This window comes from Mytilus californianus, unplaced genomic scaffold, assembly GCF_021869535.1.
Source record: "Mytilus californianus isolate M0D057914Y unplaced genomic scaffold, xbMytCali1.0.p SCAF_15, whole genome shotgun sequence".
Lineage (NCBI taxonomy): Eukaryota > Metazoa > Mollusca > Bivalvia > Mytilida > Mytilidae > Mytilus > Mytilus californianus.
The window spans coordinates 16,785,320-16,796,591 of record NW_026262637.1 but is presented as its reverse complement, the minus strand read 5'-3'; the positions used below and the strand labels follow the sequence as shown (position 1 = coordinate 16,796,591).

The window sequence follows — 11,272 nt, the reverse complement described above, 5'->3', positions numbered from 1 at the left end:
CCTCCTCTTAAATGACATCCAGGTACACAACAACAAAAGCTTGGCATCGTTAATTAAAAATGTAACTGAAATAGTTGCACAGTGCAGAAACCGGAAGTTGAGGAACAGGATCGGCTACCACGGCGCCACCTATTCAGGAACGATAATTTGCTACTTTATATAACTGCGAAATAACAATAACGTGAGACGGGTTCACGTGCATAAACAGAAATGCGCTTTAAATTGTATAATATAATTCATGTTCAGTCGACCTTTAATTATTATATCAACGACTGAAATGATTTATAAACATCTAGATTGCAGATAACACTCGAAATTAACCCGAGCTTTTTCCACACGGAATTCAAATAATTCTAGTTTGTCAATCGGTTGACTGCTTATAATGCAAAATACATATATATCAAAAGTTTTTAAAACTAACAAAACACAATGATCGTTTCTCTATTTCCCGATGTAAATGAAACGAAACAAAAAACATTTTATATCACAATAAGAGGAGAGAATTCAACATTTCCAGATCTACTTGGAGCCTTATGACCCCCCACGTAGATAAGTTGGACATCGCGGAAGGAAAGATTTATAACCCGGCAACCAGAAAGGCATTAAAGCACTGCCTTTAAAAACAGGTTGCGGGGATGAAACTTGAAACTTGAATGTCCAAAGAATAGCAAGTCCAAACCTTGTATGTGTAGTCGTTGAACTCTAGGTTCCCACGTAAAGTTAAAATGCCCCTATTTCAAGAAGAATTAACTCACGAAAACACGAAAAATTCAATAAATTCGCGTTCATTGACCGCCTGACAACTTTAAGGAAATATCAGAGTGATTATAAACAAGGACTCTGTGACGGGCAACTTATAATATCCGTGTTTTAAAGATTTTAATGATATCAAGCCAATCCAGTTCAAACTATTATCACGTGGTACAATTCTCATTTACATATTATGAATATTAATTAGCAAAAGTACTACTTATTTCTGGCTATGCAATAAAGTCCAAAGATATATTTGGCAATGTTGGTTTACCGTGATGAAAAGTGGTTAAAAGAGTGTATGCAAGATAGGGTCATGAATTTTGCATTGCAACATGTCATAAGGTCTGGATTAGGGGGTGCTTTATTTTGTATGCTTTATTTTAAAGACCATTTTCTCTATTCTTCTTTATTATGCACATTATTCCCTATTCTTTTTTTTTTAATCCCAACCTTATTCACTATTCTTTTAGTTTTTGGACTATTTTCCTCTATTCTTAATTTTTTTGTCCTTTATTCTCCATTTTGTAAACCCCATTCGGACCATCACGCTACCTACTTACCAATCAATTAGTCTTTGCTGGAGTTTATAATGTGCAGACACTGGACTTAACGTCACTATTCCGATCAGTTTGATTGTTGTCTGCTTTACGTCCATCGGCAAATATGTCATGCATGTTCAGGACATAAACATATTAAAAAAATTGCAATAGGTGACAAAGATAGGTCCTGCGATAGGGGGCGACCGACTATTAAGCTCAGGTGTGGCTATTTATTTATACATGTAGATCTAGAATGAACTTCACGCAAAATGTGATGGTCACTTGCTTTCATTTCGTATAAATTTTCAAAAACATCATTCAATTCTATAATAAAATAAATTTTGGGGTCTCTGGTGGCCGAGTGGTCTGAATAGTCGAACCACTGTATCTATAATCCTGTCAACACTGAGGTTGTGAGTTGAAATCCGGCAAGTTCGACTCCGATCTTAAATGACTAGGATTGTCAAGTTTTTTACCGAAGGTCAGTGGTTCTCTGGGGCACTCCGGCTTCTTCCACCAATCAATCAATCAATATAATAAAATTAAACTGAATATAATCAATTAACATATTAAATTAAAATAATTGTTTTTGACTCTTAATTAGTTTTAAAATGTAATTTAAGTAATTGGTTAGATTAAGTTTTTTTTTAAATAATCTGTAATCAATGAATGCATAAATATTTAACTCCAAATTGACTTCTTTCAACTGTCATGTGACTATAGATAAACCAGATCTAGATTATTTTGGATTAATACGGTTAGTTATCGCTCAATATGTGAAGTTGGACTGGAAATAATCCAAACAGTTGGTCAATCTCTGGCCAATACCGATCAGTTAATTATAAATCCTACAATGGTATAGATATGTACAAAGGTAGAAATATAACTATTTTATTTACATAGTAAGGATTTAATACCTATCTGATTTTTTGAGTTGACAAAAGTTACATTTAAAATGATAATTACATGGATCAGTTTCGACAGGATATGGATACGCGAGGACATTTAACGTTTTTATCGTTCTACCAAGGATAAAAAGGTTTGTGATAAACATCTGATATAATTAAGTATCGTTATATTTAAATTGTCAAATATTATTTAGATGGGTTTATTTTACACTTGGACGTAAAACATGGGGATGTACTATCGTGACGGAGGGGTAAGTTTCAAAAGACAACTAAAAAACCTATACTATATTGAACTCAAACTGAAATATCAAATTATATTTTATGTACTCATCCATTTATTGTTTTCAGTTACCGGCAATACGAACGTAAGGAAGAATATATGTTTACTTGGCTTGCGTTCCTATTGCACAAAGCATGGCAAATACTAGTATTGGAGATGAAAGTTGCACACTGTACATATGTACACATGTGCCAATTTGAATTTTAGCATGAGAGAGCAAGTTTAGAATTTCGTTTGAAATTGCAGTTAATGAAGCAGCATCATGAACGTGCTGATCGGATAGCACAAACACTCTTACGACGGAAGTTAATCATATGCAGTGATTTTAAATTATCTGGTTTATTGTCCTGCTAATTTCAGTTTGGAAAATTTACAAAATGGATACATTTTTTAAAATTGATAAATAAATAGACTAAGTGTGCTAATTTTGGCAGCAGTTCGGGAATACATTAATAACATTTTTTGTTAAGAAAAAAAATTTGTTTGACATTTGATTTCATTTTCTTAAGTTGAAAAGGCGCAGTAAAGGAAGTAAAATAGGATATCACATGGTATATTAGTTTCTATCTTAAAGACATGTATTTACGTTGCGCCCTGTTATGAGTAAAAACATTCCTATCAGTTATTCGTGAAACCCAACTAATTTCTTTGATGTTGGTGTATCGGTCTTGACAGTGTAGTAAAAATATTTAGCTAATATTGATTGATAGATTGTGTTTGCATAATGTCTAGAGGCATTTTTTCATAAACATAGAGAAAGGTTGAACTATCTTATCACTTGAAAAAGAAGGTTAGATGGGGACAAAATAAAGAAGCCTTGCAAAGGGCCATCTGCGGACCGGACACCTCAAAAATCTGTTTCGACGCATTTTACACAGAGAGGGCGTGGCATTCTGCCGGATTCAATGCCATCATTACAAAAACTAAATTTAGCATTTTACTGCCAGACAGGTGAAGTCTGTGTAGTTATTCTTTAGTCAACACTTGGGTCAAACTAATGATGACACCCAGTAGCAACAGGAACAAATATATTGTAATATTGGAACTTTGATATACTAGTGGTTTAAGGTAATTTCCCAGCACTTATATGTAGCAACAGTAAAATATAAATTGCCTCTTTTTACATCAGAAGGTTACTGTACTCTGAGTATGCTTATTGAAAATAGCACTGTATAAATTTGGTGCGTCCGAAGCGCTTTTCTGGATTTACCTTCAACTGCGAAAAGTCTTAGATTCGATAATATTTAATATTATTTCACTGGTATCAATGTTTTTATTGTTTATTTTACCAGTTTTATACAGATAGATGGCTTTGTTGTCTATTTTTACCACTATTATACAGATAGGTGGCTTTGTTGTCTATTTTTACCACGATTATACAGATAGGTGGCTTTGTTGTATATTTTACCACTATTATACAGATAGGTGGCTTTGTTGTCTATTTTTACCACGATTATACAAATAGGTGGCTTTGTTGTATATTTTACCACTATTATACAGAAAGGTGGCTTTGTTGTATATTTTTTACTACTAATATACAGATAGGTGGCTTTGTTGTACATTTTACCACTATTATACAGATAGGTGTCTTTGTTGTCTATTTTACCACTATTATACAGATAGGTGGCTTTGTTGTCTATTTTTACCACGATTATACAGATAGGTGGATTTGTTGTCTATTTTTACCACGATTATACAGAAAGGTGGCTTTTTTGTATCTTTTTTACCACTATTATACAGATAGGTGGCTTTGTTGTATATTTTACCACTATTATACAGATAGGTGGCTTTGTTGTCTATTTTACCACTATTATATAGATAGGTGGCTTTGTTGTCTATTTTTACCACTATTATACTGATAGGTGGCTTTGTTGTATATTTTACCACTATTATACAGATAGGTGTCTTTGTTGTCTATTTTTACCATGATTATACAGATAGGTGGCTTTGTTGTCTATTTTTACCACTATTATACAGATATATGGCTTTGTTGTCTATTTTTACCACGATTATACAGATAGATGGCTTTATTGTCTGTTTTACCAGTGTATAGAGCTATGATTTTTTATTGTTTACACATTTATTCATACAAGTATTATATAGCTAGGTGTTTTTATAGTTTATCTCTTCCAATATTATGGAATAACCGTTTCACAGATGATATCGGATATGTTCCTTATGTCGTAACTACAATACCCTTCCCTTTTCACGAATGTGACCTACCGAATTAGACTATTTACCGGATTTGTAATAACATAAGCAACACGACGGGTGCCACATGTGGTGCAGGATCTGCTTACCCTTCCGGAGCACCTGAGATCACCCCCAGTTTTTGGTGGGGTTCGTGTTGCTTAGTCTTTAGTTTTCTATGTTGTGTCTTGTGTACTATTATTTGTCTGTTTGTCTTTTTATTTTTGGCCATGGCGTTGTCAGTTTGTTTTTGATCTGTGAGTTTGACTGTCCCTCTGGTATCTTTCGTCCCTCTTTTATAGAGCCAGGTTTTATTAATATTGTTTACAAATGTGTTTTACCAGTATAATGGAGCTAGGTGTTTTATAGTTTATATCTACTAGACTGCTTATTAATGTTATTCTTTCTATTTACCCTATGTTGTTCCACTGGCCGAGTTTTTAAGTGGCAATGTCGAATACTTAGAAAACTAGTTTCCACCGCCAAATGATCATGTGACTATTTGATGTCTTTCAACTTTGGGATTTGATGATTAATAGTGTGTTACATTTATTTAGTTTTTCTTAGTTCGCTGCGATAAAGAACTTGGCATATTATATAGACCGAAGACTGTCTTTTGGCCATTTCATATATGTATATATCGATTCCTTTTGATGTTATGTCATTTGATTGCTATCTCATTTACTTATATCAATTCTTCTAGTTTGTATGTGTTATGATTACAAGGTTTTCATAATAAAAAGTCATTTAATTGTGTCATTTAAATTTCGTAAGTAATCTAACAAATTGCTGTTGATAAAAGAAAAAATAGATTTTGAGCATTGTAGCCGGTGACATAATCCATTTAATGTCAAGTTGTATTTAAAACTTAAGTAGGCTTTTAGTAAGTCCTGTGAAAATATAAATCTCTTTAAAAAAACAAGAAATATAAAATGAAAATAAATAACGGGGTAAATAAATAAATAAATAAGAGAGATGTTTTGTTGTCTTAGTATATGCCATTCTAGTACAATGTACAGTCAAACATAATAAGAAAACGCCATGTGTGAAAAGTGATTCTCCTGAAATCGAGAGACACATTTAAATGACTTACTTTCAATTTTAAGGAGAATTCTTGTCACTTTTTTACATTAATTTTCTAAACCGTCACAGTTATAAAACTCTTTACATGTCATGCATCAATAAGTATTGTTTGTCCTTAATTATTTGTCAACTAATTGTACCCCCTCCCTATCCCCCAAAAGACACAACTGTTAGTTTAACAATACGCAATAGGATGTATTTGCGATGCCAGTGTAAAGTCATAACTACAATACCCTTCCCTTTTCACGAATGTGACCTACCGAATTAGACTATTTACCGGATTTGTATTAACATAAGCAACACGACGGGTGCCACATGTGGAGCAGGATCTGCTTACCCTTCCGGAGCACCTGAGATCACCCCCAGTTTTTGGTGGGGTTCGTGTTGCTTAGTCTTTAGTTTTCTATGTTGTGTCATCTGTACTATTATTTGTCTGTTTGTCTTTTTATTTTTGGCCATGGCGTTGTCAGTTTGTTTTCGATCTGTGAGTTTGACTGTCCCTCTGGTATCTTTCGTCCCTCTTTCATATAGATTTGATACGAAAAACTATCAAAGTTGTCTCTGTAGTGTGAAGTTAGATGAATAATTATAAATTTCAATAGCTTATATAATAATTTATAAAATTAACAATAACATAACTGACACCGATCTCGATATAAATTATACTTTAAACATAAATGATATGTAAGGTTTTTTTTTCACAATGTGCTCCAATAAAGAAATATTTTTATACTTAAGATTTGGCACATATTTGGTTACGCGGTATGTGTTACTTTGCCAAATTCAAAGAAGGATTAAAGAGTCTGTTGTTGAAATAAGTTAATCTTAATTAACTGTTAGCAAGATTGGATTACATTAAAAACTTGTTTAAGCTTATTATAACGGATAACGAGTCTTATTAGCAATCTGTCATAGTTTCTTACATGACCACCATCAACGTAAACCTATACATATAATACATGCATGTTTTACCATAAATATAATTTACATTATATCTTTGCATTCTCATGTGGAATTGATTTTAGCGCCATTAAATTAAAGTGCCTAAAGTAATGAATATCTGATGGTAGTTAATAAAACAATCCTATATTGTTTAGATATCGAATTGTTGTTAATAATTTACACTTGATCAGTGATATTCTTTTGAGAACCAAACAAAAAGTTATCTTTCATCTCATATGCTTTACAACTAAAATAGTTCAATAGTTGGTCTGGGAGGAATACGTCGCAGACAGGGTTCACAAACTCTGCAATATAATCATGTGAATTGTTCATATAGCTAAGTAAAGCACTTCACATTGGTAAGTATTTTAAGAACAATTCTGTTGAAAACGGATTCAGATTTACTTTTATTTAAAATTCAATAAGCTACCATATAATTGTAGGTTAATGCAATCAAAAGTGTATCTTCCCTTTTTCATAAAGTATGAACGCTTAAGTTGTTTGTTGTTTAGTTGCTCGTTTTCTTTTGTATTTAGTATTTGAATTCTCTTTCTCTTTAATCTTTGTCGTTAGTGGGATTTTTGTCGTCATTTGAACAGTCGGTAAATGTATCTGGATAAACGCATTTTACAGACGCATATTTTGAATTGGGTATCTCAGACGACTATTTTATACAAGATTTTACTATTGCTTGGTTTTCTATATATTCAACTTATTAATTGGTTCTCCATTAGAACACTCTGCGATGACAAGAAAAGCAAAATTGGTCTTTATTTAAAATTTTTCTTAATCGTGCGTAAAGTGATCTCGACTGCTAACAAACATTACCGCCATTAAAAATAACTCCTTTTCTTCAAATTATACTGTAATTTAGAATTAAACGACCTCCATGGTTATCAAGACGAACACCATTGTCCCAAGTTGAATATCTTTTAAAAAATTCAAACGTGTAGGAAAAATAAAATTAATTAAAATAAAAACGAAAACTAATCAAAACAAAAAACACTTTGTCACAATAGGTTGAAATATCATCAACGTGCATGTATTGATACAAGAATAGTTCTTCTGAGGTTGATGTGTATACTGTTGCGTTTTTTTTTTTGGTCACATCAGTGTGTCCATTTCTACACCGTTCCAGAACTAAGTTTTCTTAAGGCCGATTTCTGTAAACATCTACAGATGATTTTGGTATTTTATTTCAACTATGAGCTTTAATACATTGAAGCTTTTTCAAAGTCGGAAAAATTCCAAATATCTTATCCCGTCAAAGCGTTTTAATATAGTTATTTTTGTCAAAATTTAGTTTAGATTTAAATCAAACTTAGATATTTCCTGAACATCCCTGCATTTGTAGGAGACAGCCATGCCTTCGATTCCAGACTGTTCAGACTGGTGTAAAAATATTTCATTGATAATTTTGTATGATTGAATAATTGGTGTTACTTGCGTACCTTGCATTGGCAAATGTCTGCATATTAAGTAAGAGAACAAATCAAACAATACTAAATACAATAGGCAGGTCGACCAGGATTGAAGGCGAGAACATTGGATTGCCAACTTGAAAATGAGGTTATTGTTGATAGGATCCTGCAACAGGTCACCTACAAACCCAAATTAGAATTGTTGCAAAGGTTCTTGAACTCACAGTGATGAGGGCACTCGTCCTATACATCGGATTAAACGTTCCCTTTCCTACCGGACGTAGCTGTGTATTTATACATCCCGCACAGCCAAACGGACGCTTCACTCTTGTAAGAGTTAATACTGCCATACGGGATAAATTCAGGGAGGACCATATTGTTATACAAAGTCAACCCTTATGGTAAAATTTTGGCAAATGAAATCTTGCCTGTCAAAATTTTACCATCATTAGCGGTCAAATTCATAACTGAAACCACCATTTTTTTTTGTATGCTATCATCCTAAATGCTCCAAACAATAAGCCACAGATATATTAAACTAATAGTTATCAGATAGTCGACGTAATAAATGTATAAAGTTGATTATCGTCCTTCCTTTTGCCTATATCACCTTGCTTGGTCCCTCTGAATACTGGTATCACGGTTTTGAGATGTAAACAGAACTTATCAGCAGTGTCACAATGTTTGACGAGAAGTTATGAGCTACGTCACAAAGAGTGAGGAGGCGTTATGAAGCTTTCTTATGTCAAGCGTTAATATGTCTAAGGGAAGGGGTACCAGAAATAGTACGATTTATAAACAGATTATTGTGTGTTCTTACGTTTAGATGTTGTAAACTATCAGCCACTTGAAACAATGTGAAGCTTTAATTTGAATTTTACCCCTGGACGTTGAGGAATTCCTCAATCATTAATTTTCTTTTCCACTTTTTTATTTGTTGTATGTGTTTTCTGGGAAAATGTGTGGAACTATTGGATTTACAGAAGCATCTAAATGTACAATATATTATATCCTAATAAATATAACAGATAACGAGTATATTTTCACATTACCAAAATGTTTTTATCTTTTTTTCTTTTAAAGATGGTGATGACAACAAACAAGAAAAACGGGTACTTCCCAGACAGAAGTAAAATAGAAAATTGTTTACGTGCTTCACCGGAACCAGGTCCCTTTCTACGATGTCCCGTGTCAACTCCTTTGAACTCACATCGACCTCTTCGTCAGAAAATACCTGAGAGTTTGACGTTTGTGTCTCTAGATTTTAGTAAGGTCAAGAGTTTTCCAAAAGGACAGCCGCATAAAGGTCCTCACGGATTTCGATTAAATACAAATAGGCATATGAGATCAGACAATCTTGCGAGAAGAAAGAATTTTGATTACTATTATGTTGATCAAGCATTTCAAAACAGATTAGCTGCATATTCAAATTCAAAATGGCTGAGGTCCTTGTGTTCACAACCGGTGCCAGAAATATTTCACAAATATCGACGAAAAGGGGAAATGTTGGATGAACCCTTACAAGTGCCAAGATCATATTCCACGCCTGGTGAGCGTTCTATACATGACGGATGGGATTTAAATAGTAGACGTGGAGCCCGGGAACATTCTGCATTTTCATCCAACCCAGTATCAACCAATAACTCCAACTCGCCTCAGCTAACAATAATTACACGATCTTGTACAACTGTTAATATTACTCCACACACTACGATAGAAAGTAGGGGAGAATCTCTCCCACTACAACCATCTCCAAATCCAGTGGAATCATTGGATGCCGACGACGAGAGTGTATTTCAACCGTCACCTCAACCTACGCCACGAACATCTTCCATCAAACGTGAACCAATTAGCGATATACGACTTCCGACAGGATATAGTCCGCTAATTGATGAATCAATTTACGAACATTTTGAGCGAAAGGAAATGAAACTTCCTGATATTAATGCAGCAAGAACTACAACAAATACCTTCCCATCAAAACCGCGGAAGGTGTTAGTGGAAGGAAATAGACAGTCTGTAAACAGTGAACAGAGGTTAAAAAGTCATGGATCACCTGCGTTAGGAAAATCGGGCTACTTGAGCAGAAAACCGGTTACTTCGTTAAATGAAATCCAAGAAAATATGTATAATTTTGGCTAAAGTTGTGTTCAGTGTTGCCGTAGTGATATCTTCTTCTCATGAGAGGAATAAAAAAAAAGTCAATAGATTCGCTAGACAAAAAAACAAATAAATCTAATTAATTGATTAGGAAAAACATTGAATTTTCAACTTTATTAAGAGACTTTCCATCTGAACATTCCAAAAAAGTTATACCATATAGCACGCATATTTGAAAATACATATCAAATTGTGAATTAAATTTGAAAGTATCTCCTTAACGATTCATTGTTATATTGTTCTGAACATGCATGAAATATTTGTCACTGGACGTTAATCAACAAACAATCAATCAATCATTCATTGATATCGAGTAGAGGATATATAGTTCACTTTGTAAAAGTCTCGTCAATTGAATGTACATTTTTGTAATTAAGGATATATTGTAAACTCACATTAATTTACAGATATGTTTATAGTCGCAAAATCTGAAATCTTACTGCCATTTAGTTTGTTGTGAATTGCTATGTTTTTTTCAGAGATTTAAATTTGTACTTTCTATCACTATCAATATTATTCTACAACGAAATGTACATAAAAACATGTTTTTCGAAGCTAATAAATAATGGTTGCATACAGTGATAGTGACTCAACCAGTTCTTAGAAAATGATAGATTGATGCGTAATTTACGTCAATGAGATGGCACCAAAGCAGCAAATTTATCACATGTATAAATGTATGAAAAGTGTTGATGGGTAAATGTTATTGAGACAGGAACCCAACACTCAACCAAACAGGATCCTTGAAAAAAACCTTAAAGGCATACCATACAGTTAAAAAAAAATCTTTTCATTAGTTTGAAGTCGCGAAAAATGACATAGCACTTTAACGACTTCATTACCCTCCCTGACCCTGCAACTACCGTATGCCCTCAACCATGTTTAGTTTACAGATATTTTATTTACTCAAAGAAAAATGGATTGGACACAAATGGACCATACTTATGAAGTCCGTTCCGAATAACAACAAATAAAAATATTATAATACAATATTAT

The 11,272-nt window shown here is 33.3% G+C and overlaps 1 protein-coding gene across 3 annotated transcripts; it reads left to right on the top strand.

Annotated features, from left to right (window-relative positions):
* The first annotated feature begins 2,025 nt into the window (after positions 1 to 2,025).
* LOC127725535 (uncharacterized) lies at positions 2,026 to 10,858 on the top strand. Of its 3 annotated transcripts, none has more exons than XM_052232588.1 (2): positions 2,026 to 2,331; positions 9,200 to 10,858. In XM_052232588.1, the coding sequence occupies exon 2, from the start codon at positions 9,200 to 9,202 to the stop codon at positions 10,256 to 10,258; it is 1,059 nt and encodes a 352-aa protein (XP_052088548.1). In that variant the 5' UTR covers positions 2,026 to 2,331; the 3' UTR covers positions 10,259 to 10,858. The 3 variants fall into 3 exon arrangements, with proteins under 3 accessions (XP_052088548.1, XP_052088547.1, XP_052088549.1); XM_052232587.1 differs by lacking the exon at positions 2,026 to 2,331 and adding an exon at positions 2,338 to 2,451; XM_052232589.1 differs by lacking the exon at positions 2,026 to 2,331 and adding an exon at positions 7,005 to 7,054.
* Positions 10,859 to 11,272: the final 414 nt, after the last annotated feature.

Bases quoted from the DNA above. Each gene is read 5' to 3' on its own strand.
- LOC127725535 (XM_052232587.1), top strand. From the start codon at position 2,425: ATGGGGATGTACTATCGTGACGGAGGG. The intron at 2,452-9,199 runs GTAAGTTTCAAA...TTTCTTTTAAAG, and splicing joins TGTACTATCGTGACGGAGGG to ATGGTGATGACAACAAACAA.